This window comes from Eleginops maclovinus, chromosome 4, assembly GCF_036324505.1.
Source record: "Eleginops maclovinus isolate JMC-PN-2008 ecotype Puerto Natales chromosome 4, JC_Emac_rtc_rv5, whole genome shotgun sequence".
Taxonomy (NCBI): domain Eukaryota; kingdom Metazoa; phylum Chordata; class Actinopteri; order Perciformes; family Eleginopidae; genus Eleginops; species Eleginops maclovinus.
Window position 1 is genome coordinate 24,290,499 of NC_086352.1, and position 21,311 is coordinate 24,311,809.

Consider the following 21,311-nt stretch of genomic DNA (forward strand, 5'->3'; position numbering starts at 1 on the left):
CCTCCATTAAGTCCCTTCTCTTAAGGTCATAAGCTGTCAAGTCCAACATTGACAACTTGTCAAACACAAGGCTTACGAATATACTAATTTTGAGTGCATTAGTGGTAGTTAATGTCCTTCATGTACTTGACCAATCTTTATTATCTACAGAGTACATTTAACATGACCGTTAGGAAACAGAAACTGTTGGGCTGCTGAAAGCCTACATGAGACTCATCCTTTTTAATTCCGCATGTCACTTTCAAAACATCTTTTCAAGAACTTCAGGACTCTGTTTTGTCCTGTGATTCCAAAAGGTTGTCTCAAATGAATCTGTCCTTTTTCAAGCCTTTATTCAGGGTTCTTTGTATGTGATGAAATAAACAGGGAACGTGCAAAAGGTCCTGGGAATGTTTTGTATGATTCTAGTTGTGGTCCAGAATTACTTATTGGTATCTGATTTATTTGATCATTGTTGTGTGTTGCAGCTTCTCTTTCAGGAGACGAACCCTGGGGTGCGGTACGAGTACACAATCAGTCGCAATATATCTGAGGACAACAACATCCCTGCATCAGTTTTCTTCTGGAAATATGGGTCGTGGACTGAATGCAGTGTTACCTGTGGAATAGGTAAAAGCCATTACATACACCGATGGTTGATAGATGGGAGAAATTGAAGAGATGCCTGCAAGGCTGTTACATCTTTTCCTTCTAATTTTGAATGCACAATCCTCAGAAACACACTTAAAGAGAAGTCCTAAAAATGGATCTGTGTCCTGAGTTGATATTCGTTGATACATGGGAGCCCCTTATTTATGGCAATTCAAACATAAACAAAAGCATGAGTGAGATATATTTTACAATACATGTTTTTCTTTGCTTGGTTTTTTTGTGCCGTGGGAGGAGAAGTGCATCAAGAAAGAGTTTCACCAACATGAGATCACAAGTCGAAAAAACGTTTAAAATGATCCAATACCCAACACATGTCCTCTATGACTGCTTTAAGCTCTTTTTTACCGATGTTATTAGAATGATTAGACCTTACTTCAAAATGGCCAGGTACCTTGTGCGAAAAGGATGAATGCCTATTCATTTGGACATTTTATTTGTATTCTCTATGTGCCTTGTGCTGTTGGATATTGTTGGCTATGGACTGGCCACTGCTGTCTTTTTTGTATGTTTTTCTTACATATTTCTAATATGTAGGCACATTTATTGCACACTTGATGTACAATTTCTGCTGTGAATAATGTATTTTAAAATCAATTGACAATCAGGAAGTGCAGCTTGCATGTGTGAGGGAAAGTCGTCAAAATGTTATTACTACTAGGCAGGTCAAACCCTTGACCTGTGTTATTGTAGCTGAGTTGGATAATACTCAACAGAAATCCATGTAACAACTCTGCCTTTAGGGTCTATTGACATATATAAATACAAAGAAGAAATACAATTCAGCTGACCATGGAAAACAATTGGTGACTTCTTGACCTTGCTTTTTTGTGAACAGCTTTAGAAACAAATGTAGAAGAGGTGTCTACTTGACCTTAAACGGCTTTATATGGAACTCAAAAATGTGCTTCTTTGTCATTAGTTATGTTTAATACAGTTCATCAGGTTTCACAGACAAATATAATCTGAAATTCCCCTCCTGCTCCTCGCCTCTTTCCCCCACCTTTAACCGTTTTGTTATTTCTCCATTTCTTTGACTTTCGTCACAGGATGCAGGATCGATTAACAAGGTTATGCTTTGTTGTCATTTGTATTCAAACAGTTGTTCAAGTGTCTATCCTATTGTTAATGCAGAGAAATTAGCCTCTTTTTTCTTGCTTTGTGGCTTGACATTCGTTTTTCTTATGGCATCAAAAGTAAACACATACGTTTTTTTTTTTTTAACGAGATAAATCTGTTACAGCTTTATGAGACAAGTTCTTTCATGCACTGATTTGTGTAAAGCTGTCTCAACCCTTAATACACTACTAACCTAAATGGTGGGCACAACTTTATTTTAGAGCTGGCAGTGTTGCTGGTTTTGTGTTTATGTGTTCAAAAAGTGTTGGTCTTACAACATAAAAATGCATTGTTCTGAAATCAGTTATGTCATATGCTAACTTTTTAAATCAAGAATCTACCAGGTCAGACAAAAGGCTATTGAAGCTGGGAGGCTTTTTTGTGTTTGTGTATGTGCTGAGTCACAAATGCTCTCTCTCCTCTCACTCGTTTTCCAGGTGTTCAGAGGCAGATCATTCACTGCGTGGAAAAGACAACAGGGATAGTAGAGGAACACTTCTGTGAACCTTTAACCCGGCTTGACAATAACCAAACCAGCTGTCACAAGGATCCATGTCCAGCTATGTGAGTTTACCCTCCAGACAACTCTACAAAAGCAGTATTCACAGACAGACCCTATCTTTAAAGGCTTTGTGGTGTTCATATTACAAAGTAATCCAAACAACGAGTCACAGATTTGAAGTGAAAACATTATAAAATAGGATGTAATACTTGTCAGAGGGTCAGGAAAAAGAAACTTGATCTCTTTATAATTGATACCTTGTTAAAAAAAGAGTTCATGCTAGAGCAGTTATATTAAGAACGTTTTTATATTTGCTGTGTTTCAACTTCACATGACTAGTTTAGTTCTGGCCTGTCCGCAAATAGCATCTTCCTAGCTCCAAATGTCAGATACAATTATGGCCAGTTGTCATTCTGCTACTTAAACTCTATCTTTATGTAGCTTACAGTTATCACAATGTAAAAGTTTAGTCTTTGAAAGTGGTTTGCCATTGCAGATCTACATCTTTTTATACCTAAAGAGGCAAATGAATTAGTTGGCATTAGTTAGCAAAAACCCATTTAATAAAAAATAACTATAATAATAAGATTGAATTAGATCAGAACATTGTAGCCTCTTAAAGTGCACATTACTCAGACAACACAGGAGTGCATTGGAAAGCAAAAAATAGCTTTTGTCGGTGCTTCCTGTTAATCAAAACTGTTTGTGTCCTTGAGTCATGACTTCTGGTGTTTTTGTTACCTGCTCTTAGAAGCATTTTTTAAGGAACTTCCAAAATGAGTTCTTAAGGAAAGGGGCAATATAGGGAGGATACAAATATTTCTCTCCCTCAATCTCCCTTCAAAGTGTTTGAAAACAGATTATGGTTATTTCAGAGATGACATGAGGGATGACATGAGGTGTAATAGCTGGTTGAACACATCTGGTAGGTTGCTTCACTGTGATTTACCACCGTTTTTAACCTATGCACTTTATTTTTATCCGCAGCTTGTTTACTCTCAATTTACTCTCAGTAGGACATCAGCACCCAGTTCCACAAAAAACAGATTTCTGTGGATAAGGAAAGTTATTTTCATGATGTTGGCTGTCAACATTGTTTTATATTATTGACAAATGACATTGTTTTAAGTATTTGTTGTCTTTATGTGCATAGCTCCTGAAACAGGTTGAGGACAAGTGCAATAACTAAACAATATATTGATTATTTTTACTTTCATCATCGGTTGGGATCTGCCCTCCCCACCCACACCTGACCTGCTAGAAATCAGTCATTTCATTGATTATTATTTTGTAGTTTTTTGTGTTGTGTAGTGGCTAACGAAAAATTAAACCAAATGTGAAATTTCACAACTAAAGTAAAGCGAAAACTTGAGACATAACTATTCACCAGCAACTCTTTTATCATCCTTAACACAATGTGTTCATTTTGGGCTTGGGGTAGAAAATACATTTTAAAACTCACTGAATCTTTGGTGAGTCATCACATTTGCACAGCTGTCAAACATTTCAATTTGCCTCTACATGCTACTTGTGTCTCTGTGTGTAGATGGTGGATCGGTGAGTGGCAGAAATGCTCAGCCAGCTGTGGGAGCTCGGGCCTGACTAGAAGGACAGTCCTCTGCATTCAGGCAGTAAGTGCTGAGGAGCAGAAAGCACTGCAGCCCAGTGAATGTCAACACATACCTGCACCTGAGTCACTCTCCTCCTGCAACACACACATCCCCTGCCCTGCAGACTGGGCCTCCAGCAGCTGGTCGAAGGTGGGTCTGGGTTTGATTATGAGGTTTTTGCAATTGTGTTTGAAAAGGGAATGAAACTAGAAATTATTCTTCATGTGGCAAGAAATTCTTACAGCCTGTGAAAATGTCTTTCTGTGAAGGATGGACTTAAGTTATGAAGTAATCATAGAGAAAGCCTTTCAAGCTCTTATCTTCTAATTCTTGTGAAACTAGTTTTGATTTCGACTGCGTGTGTGACCAGACATTCATACATCTTAAGGTCCTTCAAAATACAAAAGCTAAAGACGAGAATGGCATACGCAAACAGCCACATGCTGATTGCTCAGAGGCAGAATATTGAATTGCTTCAGAATTGCTTTAAGATCCAGGACGAGGGCAGCAACTATACATGTTCTTTGAACTTTTGTCCCCCTTCTTTCACACATAATCACAACTTCTTAGAAATGTTTGGAAATAAATGAAAAGCATTAAAATGCTTCTTAAATTCGAAGCCCAAATGGAGGGGTATTCAGTTGGTTACAATCTGCAAAACTGGGCTTTAATGTTTTGCTACAATTCTGGTTGTATGACAGTTGTGAAGTACAGGGTAGTCCATAATCTGGGGTTACTAAAATGATCATTATTATGATTCTGATTGACAACTAAACTAAAGCTTTTCATCCATGCAGTGTTCGCTGACCTGTGGAAGCGGAGTACACCGGCGTAATGTAACCTGCTCTAGAAACACCGGAATTGACTGTGACCCTCAGAAGAAGCCATTAGCTGTCACTACTTGCTACATCCAGGATTGTGCACAGCTGGTGGATAACTTTGGAGGTGTCGAGTTGTCCGGAAGTGGCTGGTCGAGCAAAGAAGTGCTTAATGAAATTAACTCTATTCCTGAGGTCAAACCTCCTTCCAAATACAGTACCACCAGAGCCCAGCCAAGAACTAACAACAATAATCTGAACAACATTGTAGAGGGAGACTTCCACTACCACAATAATATTGAAAATATCAATCATTCTCCAGAAAACAGTGTTCAAGTGGACGATTTTTACTATGACTACAATTTCATCAACTTCCATGAAGACTTATCGGATGACTTTGAGGGCGATGGAAAAGATTCAGGGGACAGAGTTGCTCCTCCACAGGGGGCCAAGCCAACCAGCAGCATAAAAGAAAATGCATACATAGAAACTACAAAAGCTCCTTCAGCCATTTCCACAGTCTCAAAGGCCACTGCCATCATTTTGAGAACTGAAGAACCACAGAACATAAACCAGGACGAAACAAAGGACAACAATGATTCATCAACAAAGGAGTCCGTGCAAACAAATTCTGAACATTTGGACGACTTCCTATCTGAGGATTATCTACTGCCTGTATCTACCACTCGCTCGCCTCCATTGTCTACAACAGGGCATTCAAAAACACTTAAAGAGACACATGATGAGGATGTGAGGTGGCCTGAAAAAATAAACTCAATGCCTGATCTGGTTTTCACTACCGAGGAGCCCACACAGGATTCCAAGTGGGAACAATATGTGGAGGAGTCGGGAAAAAACGATGACATTTTCAATGAGGAGGAAAATCAAACTCAGGAGGTCACAGTGACTGCAAAGTATGCTGACAACGCTCGCGGCCATAAACCCACTATCAAGACTGATTTGAAAACAGTGGGGGCTCAGGAGACGGAGGAACATGATGAATATAATTACAGCTACGAGGAAAAAAGTATGTTAAGTCCAGACATCTCTGCAGGAGAGGAAGACAGTCCAGATTTTATATTCTCTCCTACACCAGAAACAATAAATCAGGTTAAGTTGAGTGAAACACAACTGGACGAAAGTCCTTCAGAAATACCCCAAACCACCAGCCAAACATTAATATTGCAAACTGCCTTCACATTGGAGGATTTGGACTTGGATCAGACTCATTTTAATACATTGTATGCCACTAGTGAGGGTAATTCATTGGATTCTCACATTGACCTCAGTACAACCTCACTTCCTGCCTCGGAGACATCCACCCCGCTTCCCATTCCTTTTCTGCAAACGTCAGGTAACAGAGAGGCCTCTGAAGACTACACGTCGTTAACTGGAACAGAAATCATATCTCCTACAAACCTGGATGGAGCCACTCCGCCTTCTCCAGCTGATTTCCTGCCAGCTACAGCCGAACAAATACAGACAAAGCCCGCCTTCACAGAGAGAACTGGACAAGATCCCAAATCCCAAACTTCTACGTTTGATGAAGCTGATTTTGATTACAATGAAATAATCGTGCCCCAGATGATTGGTAGCAGCAGTGACACTGATCCAGACTCTTCATACCAGCTAACAACAACCCCAGCAACCCCTCCTCAACATAACACAATGCCAGAGCAGCACATGGAAACACCTACACCTGCTGTGCCCATTTTGCCAACACATCCACCTATTCTGTGGCCGCTTCCAGAGCCAACATCTGCCCCAACTTCAGCCTCCACAGTGACAACCGCTGCCTACTGGGTCACCGGAAACTGGAGTGCTGTGAGTCTGCGTAGGCATATTCTGGTGTTGTACTTAAACTGTGGGATGAAACACAGCTGTGTCATTATTTTTGTCTGTGTCTGCTTTTATCATGCAGACACATCATCTAGTTTTGGCCCCTATACACATTTAAAATCTTTGGAGACCCCATTTGACCTAAAGTTTATGCAGCTGATGTCAATTTACATAATGAATTTATGGCACTTTTGATAAACAATTACCTCTGTTCTCAAGTGATTCTAACAGAAGAACATTTTATTTGCATATTCCTTGGTTGTTTTCACGCTGAATTTAAAGTTTCACATGATTTGCATTGTTAAAGTATCAGTGAGGTTTCTTGTGCTGGAGCTTTTCTTGCACCCAATCCTGAGATAGTAACATGTAAGTAGTGTTCTCATGTGTTACTACATTTGTGGGCAGTGCTCCACCAGCTGTGGTCTGGGTGCCATCTGGAGGACTTTGGCTTGCAGCACTGGCTCGGACTCTGACTGCGATCCTGCCAAGAGGCCTGCGCCAGCCCAGCGGTGTTACCTGCGCCCCTGCTCCACATGGAAAGTGGAGGAATGGAGTGAGGTTAGACAACTTTTTGAAGTTTTAGAGCTTTTTTTATACATATTTTAACCCTGAATTTTCTTTATAAGAACAGCAAGAGGTATTTAATAAAAGTGCTGTCTGCAGGGATAGAAATGTTGGACATTCTAAATCTTCAGGTCAGGGCTAAGCTATCTCAACAACTATCAAATGGATTGCCATAAAACTGGTACACACATTCATGGTTCACAGGGAATAAAGGTTATCTAGCGTCACCAGATTGACATTTGTAGTTTCAATTGAATTGACTTGACTAATGGATGTATAGGCATAACCTTTTGAACAAACATTCGTGTCTCCTTTGAGATACAGTAGGTTATAAAAACTTAAATTATACTTGAGCTTCCTCTCCAGTGTCATAACCAAGTCAACTTTACTTTATATCCTTTCCAAAATATGTGTCATGTATCAGACGCTTGCATGGCTGTAGACTCTTGGTAAATATTCCAATAAACACTGATGATGAATGATGATGATCCCAAAATACGAGAAAGATAAAGTCTCTTGGACAAATGAGGTGCTCAGACACAGAGAAGGGTTTACCTAAAAAGGTTTTCTTGATAGGATATACTAGTTATGAATATTTAATGTGTTCGTCATTCAGGTCAAAGGTGATCTTGTGTAATAAGTCAAAGGATAATAAGACAATGACACTGCTGTTTTTTCTTGAATGGAACCATTGATCACTTTAGCCGAGTTCATATCAGTCAAGCTTTTTGTATGAGTGATGAAACCCATTAGAACCAGTTGCCTTAGACCCACTACCACTGAACACTTAAAAGCTCCAGCTGTTCATGCTGTTTGAATAATCATCAGTCCATTTCTTCCCTCAGTGTTCCAAGAATTGTGAAGGCGGCATTAAATCACGAGAGGTCCAGTGTTTTGACCTGCGGGATCAAAGACCTCTCCGACCTTTCCACTGCCGGGCCATGTCCTCCAGGCCACAAACTCAAATGACCTGTAACCCTCAGCCATGTCTCGACTGGTACACCTCGTCCTGGGGTCAGGTGATTAATATTGAGAAAAATAATGATAGAAATGTAGGAAACATGGCGTGATGTATGTTCTGTTGTCTGCTAGACGTGATTAATTATTCTCAAGCTTGTCCCCATGTATTTTCAAATTAAGGTTGAGGCAAGATTGTCAAAATACTTCAAAACTGCATCAAAACATAAGATGCTACTGTAGGTTGCCTATTATTCATTTCAGATCAGAATGAAATATATTTTCCAAGACCTGTTCAAAGGTTGTTTGAGACGGGTAATCATTTACTGAAAAGCATTTGAGTATGTATTGGGTCTGTGGTCTCCTGGGTCCATTCTTTCAAGGCAGGTAGTGTAGGTTGTAAATTGTATTATCCCTGAGCAAACTGAGCCACCTTGCATTCACACGCTCAATAATAATTAAAAAAAAGGATATTCAAGACAGTCCACTGAATAACATACCATAGTTGTCCCTTAGAAGTGAAACAAGAAATGGAGGATTTTTCTAAGTATTTCAACCCACCAAAAAGTGGGCTTTCAACCTTGCAATAATTATGTAATAATAAAGAAAGAATGACAAAGAGGAAAAGTGAAGTGAGAGGGTTACTGCAGATCCTTTAAATGCCTTAAAAGCTAACTGACCTTCAAAATAAAGCCTTCCTTGGTATTAAAAGCAACCTTTTACAAGTTGTAATACCGTTAAGAAATGAGAAGTAGGATTTTATGACTCGCTTTGTTCTAATGTTGTGTTGTTTTGTAAAAATTACTCCTGTAGTCAATAAATTACATTTACAATTGGTCTTACATTTATTTTGGGTGGCATTACGGAAAGTTTAAAAAAGTCCTCAATCTAACTTGCCTTTATTTGAACCCTGAACAAGCATCAGGACTGTGTGACTAGATGTTAATGCTGAAATGAGAGGACCAAAATCAAATGTCTTTGGCTGAAGTTCAGAAACTGTGTGTGTTTTTCAGTGTTCTGAGGTTTGTGGCGGAGGCGAGCAACAGCGTATGGTCACCTGTCCAGAAGAGGATCAATGTGATGTGGAACTCCAGCCCAGCAACATCCAATCATGTAACAGCCAGCCTTGCGCTCAGTGGCTTACTGGATCATGGGGACAGGTACACGCACGCACATGCAAACCGACGAAGAGAGAATAACTCAGTATGATGTATGATTCATGGACCAATTACATGAAGAAATGTAACATGTAGAAAATGATAAATGATGCTCTTATCATGTCTATCTCACTATTCGTATTTTAAACCTTGTATCCTATTCAGGGTCGCAAGATAATGCATACAGTGTTTTAATGTAAAGAATGTAATTTAACAAGGGGAGATCAACACAGGGTCATTTTGCGTAAACCCTGTTTTTGGCTCAGAGATCTAACTTTTATGTGAAGAAAAATGTTTGATTATGGAGGAATTATAATGAATTTGAAAATAGCCTTAGACCTCTGAGGCCTCACTATGCTTTGGTTGGGAGGATAATAAGAAAAAAGATAAAAAGACTGGTCAAAGGATTAGGCGGTGACATTATTATTAACAACTATTTGAGATCTAGAATAGCCATAGAAACCACGTGGTGTAAACTGATTGGCTAAAATAAACCTGTGAATCAACAGAAAAAAATGGATCACCAAAAATCCTTTCATCATTTCCCTTTAGGTCCAGATTTTCTTTTGAAAGACTACACATCCTGTAGTATTCTTGCCTTTGTCACATTGAGTTAGAGGCAGCGGAATTTTAAAAATGTGCAAGAATGGTATATTACCTCACTGTGGGAAGCGTCTCTATCTCTGAAACCTGGAATTAATACTTATGATCCGTGTGGTATACGTGCTGTCAAACATCAGCATGCAGTCGTCTTATAATAACCTGATCCACACTGGGGATTATGACCATTACATGGATATCAGTTCCTCCCTGTCTCTCTTATGACTCCAGTCCACAAAGGGTCTTTCAATATAATCTTTTCAAATCCTGAACAATATTAGCCAGTGATGACAAAACTACCTTCCTAGAGCCTGAAAGTCTTAAAACAGCACACAGCCAACAAAATCATCTCCAAAGAATCTGTTATATATGATCATTTAACACATACAAACCCAACCAAATAGGATATCCCCAGTTTCCAGTTTTAACTGAAACCTAATAGTGTCTAACTCATTTCATAAAACAGTCTTGTTGCTAATCTTCATGAAGGACTGCAACTGCTCAGGGTGCCCAATAATGTTCCCTGATTACATGTTAAGATAAAAAAATCCCCTTTTTGGGACTAATAAAGGTATTCTGATTCTGTTTCTGATAAACTTTCTCTGTAGTGTTCGGCTTCTTGCGGTGGTGGAGTGCAGCGCCGACTCATCAAATGTGTGAACACAAAGGCAGAGACAGACGAAGAAGTGGATCAAGCCCAATGTGACCCTGAGCTGTGCCCGGCGAGCATCCAGAAGTGTAACTTACAGGAGTGCGGGAGCGGCCCCTCTGGTGAGTGAATCACCATGTGTGCTGATGTTAAAGGGATAGTCCAGATGTTGCTTTTTAGGAACTTATCCATAGTCAGTGTATAACAGTGTATAGAAGGTAAGTAACTTAAAGCTGGAGGTGGGAAGTAACAGTACATTTACTCAAGTACTGTACTTAAGTACAATTCTGAGAGACTTGTACTTTAATTAAGTATTTCTATTTATGTTACTTTGTAGGTTTCAAGGTTTTATTGGTCATATGCACAGCAGATACAACGTATATGTTAGCAATGAAAATCTTATATCCCATGCTCCTCCAACAACTCACCATACAGTACATGGTGCAAATAAGATAAATAAAATAGTGCAAAAAGACAGAAGAATATTTACAATAACAACAATAAAGATTTAAGGATGTGAAATATATACATATGTGGAATACATTGAAAGTATTTAAATACACTGTACAATAATTTAAATACTTTACACTGTTGAATGAGGAGGTATGGACAGATGCATATATTACGTATCACAGATGTATATGGCAGATAGGTATAATATATATATATATATATATATATATATATATATATATATCGATTATACACATCTGCCATACATATCTGTTTATATATATATATATATATATATATATATATGTATGTGTGTACTATAAACAGATGTGAGTAGACATTCACAGAGCTCAGGAGTTCAGCAGTCTTATAGCCTGTGGTATAAAACTGTCTCTGAGTCTGGTGGTCTTGGTCCGGATGCTGCAGATGGCAGCAGACAGAACAGATTGTTGCTGGGGTGATGGGGGTCCTTATCCTACCGGCCTTCTTCCTACACCGCTGGGTGTAGAGATCCTCCATGGATGGCAGCTCTGTCCTGGTGATGTGCTGAGCAGTTTTCCCCACCCTCTGTAGAGTCTTACGGTTGAGGGCGGTGCAACTGCCATACCAGGCGGTGATGCAGCCAGTCAGGATACTCTCGATGGTGCACCTGTAGAAGTTGCAGAGTATCCTGGAGTCCATGTTGAACTTCCGCAGCCTGCGGAGGAAGAAGAGCCGCTGTCGAGCCGTCTTGGATATGACCCTGGTGTGATGTGTCCACGTCAGGTCCTCACTGATGTTAACCCCGAGGAACCTGAAGCTGCTGACTCTCTCCACAGGAGTCCCGTCGATGGTGATGGGTGTGTGTGCCTCTCTCTGCCTCTTCCTGTAGTCCACAATCAGCTCCTTTGTTTTGCTGACGTTGAAATGGAGGTTGTTGTCCTGGCACCAAGATGTCAGGGCTCTGACCTCCTCTCTGTACGCCGTCTCGTCACCGTCTGTGATCAGGCCGATGACGGTCGTGTCGTCAGCAAACTTGATGATGGTGTTGGAGCTGTGTGTGGCCACACAGTCGTGCATGAACAGGGAGTAGAGGAGAGGGCTGAGCACACAACCCTGAGGGGCTCCGGTGATGAGGGTCAAGGTGGAGGATGTGATGTTCCCCATCCGCACTGCCTGGGATCTGCCCGTCAGGAAGCTCAGGATCCAGTCACAGAGGGCGCTGTTGAGCCTAAGGTCCCTGAGCTTAATGATGAGCTTGGAGGGCACAATGGTGTTGAATGCTGAACTGTAGTCAATGAACAGCATTCTCACATAAGTTTTCTTCCGGTCCAGGTGGGAGAGGGCAGTGTGGAGGGTGAGGGAGATGGCTTCTACACCTGGAGTTAATTTCACAATGTACCCTGCAGTATACAAAGTAATTAAGCTAGCTGCACTTTTACCAGCTTTAATAACGCTTAAATGCATCAGTAATTATAATCAAAACATATCATATATATTATTCTGAGGTGGACCAATCTGCAGAATGACTACTTTTACTTTTGGTACTTTAAGTATATTCTGATGCTAATACTTTTCTACTTTTACTCGAGTAACATTTTGATTGCAGGACTTTTACTTGTAACGAAGTATTCCTACACTCTGGTACTTTTACTTTTACTCAAGTACAAGTTCTGAGTACTTCTTCCACCTCTGCTTACACCTGTGGACGGGGCAGCAGCGAAACATATTTTACCATTTTGGCCAAAAATCCATAACTGTATGCTAAATTGAGAACGTTTTAACTGCTTTTCCTTGTCGTGAAAAAGGTATACAGTCTGATGAGTAACTGAAGCTGCTACTGTGTGTACTCTTGCCAAACAGTGAAATATATTCTAAATACTGTTTATACTTTAGTACACTTGAACTAGTTAACTACAACTAGACTCTGTCTTTTTTGGTGATTGTTGAATGGGGGTGACACCCTGTTCTGTCAAACCTCCTGTGTATGGGTGTATTTAAATTGGGATCACTTTTAGGTGGTTCATCTAGAGTTTGTTTTTACATGCAAGGAGTTCTGCCCAAAACGTCTCTGCTTTGGAATGGACTTTATTGTACCTGGTGTTGTGCAGATCTTTCATTTCATTGTTTATTATTTCTAAACCACTGGAAATGGTCTTAGATCAGTGTTTGGATTGTCTTATTTCCTCGTGTCAGATCCATCAAATCCACTGACTGCAATATGAGTAAAAAACTAAAAAGACTGACCAACATGTCAAGTGAATGCTGCAGGGTTTTGATTACAGGCCATCTGAAAATGCAATTTACACAAGTGAAATTGTTTGGCTCTGCTGTAATAAGCTTGGGAAAATGTCAATCTGATTCTGGCAGTGGTCGGGTCGGTCATGTCAGTTTTGATTGGACTTCTTGTTCACGTCAATGGGAATATTGAGTGAAATGTCAAACTAAGGAATTACCAAGATAAATTAAGTATGTGATGCTGGAGAATGCCAAGCAAATGGACATGGGACGTACACAATACACAATGCTGAATCCACATTACAGACTCAATTTCTTATTGATTTCTTTTAAAATACTTATGTTCAGGGGAAGTGTTAAGAATAAAGAATATCTCTTGATCTTTGAAGAATTATATAAGGAAGATGCCCCTATTATGTATTTTGAATGTATTTATTTCAGGGGTAATAAGAGATTAAAATTCTTAATGACACAAGATTTTGCACTTTTTGCTAAACTTTAGATCAACAGCAGCATTGATGTCACTGGGGATCCACTAGCTCTTCCTCTTATGATGCCACTGCACAATGCCAGTGGAAAGGCTGACTTCAGTAGCATCAAAGATCTTCTTTGTGACCCAGGCGGTGTAAAAAAAAGAATTCCAATTTGGAGTAGAAGACATTTGTATTCAAAGCAACTATTCACAACAGGAAAAATTATCTGTCTTCTTTTTCCTGACTGGAAATTCCCATCCCTTGCTTTTCTTTCACTCTTTCCTACGATATATCAGAGTTTATACCTGGCTTTATTTGTCTTTAAGGACGATGACCAGAAACGACTCCCATGGAGCTTGTTATTTACTTTATGAGCCTCATTCAATTAAGAATAACTGACAATAATCTTCAAGATATAAACAACTTTGTTTCCCAGCTCTTTTTAAATGTGTGCCCATAATCTTTTAATTTCTGTGTGCCTCAGCAGTTCAATGGCATTTTCTGTTTCTTATCGACTGTGAAATCACTGCGTTTCTCAGAGGGAAGCCTGTTAGAGTCTGACTTTTAAAGGCATAGATGTATAGAAGCATTATGGAAACCTTTGAGGCTTATGATAATGTAGCGGCACACATCTGGCCCTGTTAGCGCTGTGTGTGGCCTTCTATCTCTACTAATAGTTTGTTTCCATGCTTTTCTACAAAAGGGAAATACAATGGTTACATTCATTCCTTTTTACTTTTTATTTCTGTGCAAAAAACATTTGGCCCATTCCCCATGGCATTACGAGACCAGACTATTTTATCCCTTCCAGTCTTGCATAAACAAAATATGTGGAAAAATTAAGATGATAAAATGACATATATCTATTTAATTTATTCTGACATGAAATGCTTGTGCATGAAATAAAAAATAATGTAAGCTTTTATGCCTCCATGCAGTTGATAGCAAAGATCAGAGGCATTTCTTCTCGGGTTGTCCATCTGTCCATCTCATTCTAGTAAATTAGATTCTTCAGAGTCATCTGGTGGGATTTTTCTTCAAATTTGGCTGAAGCAGCCACTTAAATTAAAAATATCAAATGATTACACTTTGATGGTGAAGTCCTGCCTCTCGCAGATCACATGCATTTTCCAACTCATTTTGACATCAACACACCTGGAGTTTGTTGATGCCAAATTATTTCACGGGGGGACCTTGCTTCAACCATGGCCGTCTTTTTTTTTTTATTCAACTATGCACCTGTATAGTTTTGTGACTACTTCTTAGCCCTCAGATGACAAAATCTATCTACTCAGACAGACTCAAAACGCCTTCTGTTGTAGTTTCCACAGCACTACGTGTCCCCAGGAACACACGCACACACACGCACACACAGACACACATACACACACACACATACACACAAACACACACACACACACACACACACACACACACACACACACACACACACACACACACACACACACACACACACACACAAACACACAGACTCACAAGGTTAAAAAAAAATACCGGCATCTAATGGTAATTATGAAAGGATAATATATTTTAGAAAGATACTTTGGACATTAACTTTCCCTTGACAAGATAATAGAATGTATTTTAGAGAATGGAAGGTTTTTGGTGCTCCTCAGTAGTAAAAACACATGATCACTGCCTGTGATCTGTGCCTCATGATAAAGCATTCACTCTGTTTTTCACCAAGTTCTTTGTAATATTAGGTGCCAGGGGACATAAAAAATAATAAGCTGACAGAAAGTATATCACTTACCACATTAACAAAGGTAACACGTGTTCTAACAGGTGTTAATAATGCCCACTGGTTTTACAAATGTAAGACACAGTTATCTCCACAAGTTCTGATCCATTAAAAAAAATGAAATGTACAAATGTTTCTTATAAAAGCTTTGAATCTGAATCTGAATCACACATGTTCTGGTTAATTTGTTCTCAGGTGAAGATCTGAATGTACTTAACACAGCGAAATAGCCTGATGGTTATCTGAATAGCTGAATTATCGCTGGTGTCAGTCTAAAGAGAATTTATTGTGCAGACATCAATCATAATAACTTTTTGCTTTGCTCATTTGATCAGCATCAACATTTTATTAAATATGACCTTATCCGTTATAACTAATTAGTTTTTTTTTCAATGAAAGCGTTTTTACTGCATGAAATATTAGTCAGCTTTCCAAAGTTGCACAATAATTGCTTACATGAATATTTATAACAAAACTTTGCTCTGTGCTAATTTCACATAGATTTAGTTATTTTATTTCTATTATAATGTGAAAATTAATTACCAATTTCAATAAGATGCAGTTCATGGGTTTTTGTGTTTTATTCTGTTTCTCTGTGTGGGCGACTTTTAAAACAATTAAAACAATTGCAACTTTGCCTTAAAGGTCCCCTATTACGCAAAATGCACTTTTTGATGTCTTTTATACATAAATATGTGTCCCCGGTGTACTCACAAAGTGTCCGAAAATAGAACCCTCTCTCTTTTCCTCCTTAACCACATCTCTGAAAACAGGGGTACAAACGAGCTGATCCAGATTTACTGCCGATATGATGTAAAAACCGAAATGTGGGCTAGCTTTACATTGAACTCCTGGCAATGTCCCGCCCACGTGACACGTCTCAACCTATCGTCCGCAATATACAGTCGGGAGCTGAATCCCCTCCGCAACACCTCTGTGTGTCTGTGTATTCAGCAGGATGTCTGCAGGAGGGACTTAGAGTTGTTGTTTTATGTAATACATATAATGTCTCTGTTCTAGTGGTAAACACTGAGAAGTGTTTCAGAAATAATGCTGAATGTGGTTGGGAACATAATATGGGGTTTAATCACGGCAGTGTTTATCTGAGTATCTCCGTTAGAAACTTCTCTCTTCAGACAGAGATCATGCATGACGCTCCAAAGGGGCGCGGCCAGCTCAGCTCAAATTTAAAGCGATGGTCACAGAATCAGCACTCCAGGAACAGGGCTGACATAGAGGGGTATGAGGCATGCTACATTGGCTGAACTGTTTGGTAATTTGAGTAAAACACTTCACAGACATGTTTTGTATAGATATTGCCATACAATATATTGTTCAAATATAGCATAATAAACTTCACAGGTGGAGTACAACGTGGTTGTTCTAACGGTGACAGCACTTTACGCAAAAATCAAATATCTTTTTGAAACTACCATGAAAATATTACTTTACTACGGCTGTATTCATGTTAATCAAAGGAACAGCCTTGATGAAATTCTGCCTATTCAATTTGCTTTAGACATAAAATGTAGGCTATATCTGAGTTATTCGTGAGTAATAACTCACAGAAATAAGTTGTGCCATCAATAGACAATGGCAAGCACTTGTGTTAGCTGGTGGGAAGTTTTTCAAAGTCTGTTCATTAATCTACTGTGGCTTTGATCATATTTCACTTTGGACAAAATCATCTACCAAATGAATAAGTGTGTTCGGCACACATTCAAATTAGTGTCTTTTTTCATGTATCAACCCTCTTCAGAGTATATGGGCAGATATTTTTTCAGGTCTATTCTAATGCTGCATTGAGCATAGGACAACCACGACTGAACGCAGACCAGAAACACCTCTCGAGCTATTTCAGACGAGACATGATGAAAATATAAAGTAATTGAAACAAAGGTCTTTTCTCCAGGTTATGCCTAACTGTAGGACCTAACTTTCTCAACTACACTTTTTGCATTTTTCTGCCTAATAATTCCTTATAATTGTAATGTCAGTATTCAAATTCTAAATTAGTTTTAAAGGTATTTCCCTATCGACAATGATCAGGCTTGTGAGATCTCACATGGGCAACATTTTCATCTGACATTAATACAAGTGTCTTCATGCTTTTGTCAGAGTCTCCAAGGCTGCTCCAAAGGGACTCTCATCAAATGTGGACTTGGAGCTGCAAACAGAAGCTGTGTCTTTCATCAGTTCAGTGTAAAACCAGTGCAGCGACACAAGGCAGGTCCAACACCACCTGTGCAGCTGTATGATTCCAAGATAGATTTCCATTTACCTGTGCTCGACAATACATCTTGGCCAGAGGTCATTAATATCCCACTAGGAAGTCGAGGAGGGTTTGAGGATATTGATGTGAGTCCATTATTGGCAGGGACTGGACACGTGCTCTGGGAGCATGGGATATGTTGACCAGAGAAAACTATAACACATTTAGCCATAAGTTGCATTTTCTAATTTTCTAATTCTAATCTAAAATTTTGATTAAGCTTTTTTCAGTAATATCTCTGTCACAAGTACTTTTACAAACTCTACTGCAGGGTTGTCACTGAACTCCCTGGTACTGAGCTCTGACATCCAAAGACATGTGCAAGTGAATCTACTGAGTCTCTGATGTCGTGTAAGTGTTTATTAATCTCGGTCCCTGATCTTGTCTGTAGATCTCCGGTCCAAGGTTAAGTTAGGTTTTGGTTGGGTCAGACAGTTAGTTTGTACCTGACCACCTGCAGTCTGAAGAAGCTTCAATAAACAAGGAGAATCTGCAAAGACGCATTTGAAATCTTCTGTACGGAGAGTATCTCTTACGTATTTGACACTAACAAGTGCATCCAGCTAAATTCTGTGCTGTGCTTTGCCATGATAACCATATTCGGTAATTGTAGATTTCAGGTAATGATACACCACAAAAGCCCCCAACCAACTACTGAGATAATATTCAATTATATTGATGCGGCAGTTTTTTTGAAAATGGCATGTTGCTGCCACAATGAGAAACAAAAAGAATGTTTCTCAGTTTCTCCCTGTTAGGATTTCATGTTACACGATTCAAGGTTACAAAACACATTTCTTGATATAACAACAACAATAGTTGTCACACATGAAATGACTCCCCATTTCAGGGCTCTATGGCACCAGGGCCTAAAGAAGTTCAGTAATATTCATTTGAACTTTGAAGAATTACTTAAATTAAATGTGACTGGGTACTAGTTAGGTACTAGTTGAGGCTTGGTCTCGGAAAGGTCTTGACCCCAACCCCTCTGACTTGTGTCTTAGACTCATATTGCACCAGACAAATTTTTACATTCTCATTACAGCTCGGCCTTGTGTACATAATTAACGTTGTCTTTTTAGTCCATCCTCAATGTGTTGCATTATGCATACAGTATATGTAAGATCCTCACAAATGATGTCATTGCAACTTAATACATAACGTGATACACTGTAGCCCATATGTTTTATGGAAAACGTTTTTTACTTTTAGGTAGAGGATGTTAGTGTAATGAATGACATCAATATAGCATAAGTATTCCAGGATTTATGTTGATTATGCCTGAATATTTCTGCAAGTTTAAACAGACTTGCACCCAAGGGAATGGCCTGTGAAAAACAGAAGGGAGGGAGAAAAAATGTCAAGTGAACATATGACCTGCATTCCGCCTGAAGGTCTCTGCATACAAAGATTACCACAGCACTAAGTTAGCGCTGGGAGCTAAAGAGATTTATTGTATAGTTTGGTGTGTGTGAGGTGGAAGAGATAAAAATAGGTCAATAAGGAATTATCACCTTATTTCTTAATTGGTTTTAAAATACATCCTAAACAATAGGGTATTTATCTATTTATGGAGGAGTTTAGATGCTTAAAAAACATCCAAATCTTAAATCAAGTAGTTCTTGAAAGGTACATTTACGGTTATTATGTCATGAACATACTCTGTACAGAAAATGTAGAACCTCTCAGACCATATCAACTTAAACAAAGCAAAAATAAAATTGTTATTTTTATAATACATTTAAAGATATATTTATTCAATGCCTGCGTCTTCTTCACACCACAAGATACAACACCGGTGGGGAAATATAAAATGTTTATCTTTAAACAGCATCATTGCAGCAGAAATCATACAAATATAATAACTTGCCAAGAATGTGCTGAGAATAGTATGCTGAAATGAATGAAGAATTGTTCAGTCAGTTTCAAACCATAAAAGTGCGTTTTGGTGGACTTACTCTATTTTTCATCTGCGAGTATCAGCCCACATGCTCCTGCAGGGCCACATATTTCATGTAATGGTACACCACTCACCCGTAGAGGATTTTGGAGGTGAGAGCAAGAGGCTAAGCCCTTATCCATCTGCTGTCCAGTGAACTGAACCAAAATACACAGATGGTGATAGAGCAGCAACATAACCACATCCCTCACTGGACATTATATCCAAGCCTGGCACTTTAAAACGGCTATACAAGTAAAAATGATAACTCAAATCTGCAGCTCCCTCTCCCCTTTATGGACCTAATAGCGAGTGTTAGCTCATTGTTCAACTGTCAATGTTACTGTTTTGGTAGACTGTCAGCGCTCTCATAGTGACGATAGCAACTGCTTTTAGAGGAAAAAAGTTAACTGTACGCTACATGCGCAGCAACAGACAGAAGACTGAGACCGTTTGTAACTACTTGGTGAACATAGTGGAACATTTAGCAGCTGATATTAACCTCAGAGGAAGGTTAAGAACAGAAATGAGCTTCGATGGGAAGGAAATTGAATATTACTTGCATTAACTCTGAATTAATGATAATGTTGCTCCACAACTAGAGGTGTAACTTTTTGCCAACTAAGTTGACTTTTTCAACTTAAAATGTAATAAGGAGTCAATGTTGAATTCCCAATTCTTTTTTTTTACTGTCCCCAAGTCGCCAGACAATCAGTTATCGCAGGTTTAGGAAAGTACTTATAGTCATAAGTGACAGAGCAAAAACAGGTTCCTGTTTACAGTTTAGCTGCTGTACTGTTATTGTATGTTTCAATTAACAAATTAACTTTTCTTGTCTTTTGTACCTAACATTGAAAACCTAGGGGTCATACATGATTTATGTACACTGCTATTATAGGGATGTCCTTTTTGCTCATGCAATGCTAAAGTTGTTTATGTCTATTCCAAATGCACTGCACTGTGGGCCATTTAAGAGCACTTGACTATATTTCTTATATAGCTAATGTGTTTCCTGGCCCACTCGTTTTATGATTTGAAACTTAGACCATAAGATGTTTCTTTATAAGAGTGAAGACACTTCAACTGACGATGCTGATGCATACAGTATAGTGGAAAGGCTGAGATGTGGCTCTTAGTGAACAAGTCAAGTCCTTGTTAATCAAACTAAGGGTTTGTCTTCCCAACAAGTGATTGAAAGCACATTAATGCAAAAGTTCCACTGCCTACTTTTGGGCATGTTGGTAAGCGGGTCAAAGATAGCAAAAGGGAGTGTATAGAAAACAGGAAATGCTGTGTATTGAGTTGCAGCTGTGGCCTTTGAACTCCAGTGATGTCATGGAGTTTCTCTGATCTGGATGACATTGGAAACTCTGCTCCTGGGCTTAGAAAATCGTTTTACACATGATCAGTGGGTTCATTGTGTACAGGCTGTGTTAAAGGAAGCCATGGTGCACCCATACATCTCATTGCATATCTTGGTACAGTATAACCCTTTTTAAAGTTACTCAATCCAATATTTTGTAGCTTATGCACAATTTTGAGACATTGCTGTCAAGCTAACGTCATTTCACTTTGTTGGTACTTGGTGTGTGAATAGGACTGTTTATTTAAACAGTATTGTGACAAAACTGTTTTGTTGATGATTTTCTATACAAAAAAATGTATGTCATTGTAAAAAATATTGCTGTTAAGTGAGAGACAAGATGCAACAGTTATTCCTGACTGCTAGGAA

At 39.0% G+C, this 21,311-nt stretch overlaps 1 protein-coding gene across 1 annotated transcript in view; it reads left to right on the plus strand.

Moving 5' to 3' along the window:
* LOC134863314 (A disintegrin and metalloproteinase with thrombospondin motifs 7) overlaps positions 1 to 21,311 on the plus strand; it is a 68,391-nt gene that overhangs the window by 41,971 nt on the left and 5,109 nt on the right. Inside the window, exons 16-23 of the mRNA XM_063881766.1 lie at positions 468 to 609; positions 2,205 to 2,331; positions 3,816 to 4,029; positions 4,677 to 6,521; positions 6,942 to 7,094; positions 7,946 to 8,119; positions 9,071 to 9,217; positions 10,423 to 10,585. Coding sequence (XP_063737836.1) covers positions 468 to 609; positions 2,205 to 2,331; positions 3,816 to 4,029; positions 4,677 to 6,521; positions 6,942 to 7,094; positions 7,946 to 8,119; positions 9,071 to 9,217; positions 10,423 to 10,585 — 2,965 coding nt within the window. The remainder of the gene's footprint in view (positions 1 to 467; positions 610 to 2,204; positions 2,332 to 3,815; positions 4,030 to 4,676; positions 6,522 to 6,941; positions 7,095 to 7,945; positions 8,120 to 9,070; positions 9,218 to 10,422; positions 10,586 to 21,311) is intronic.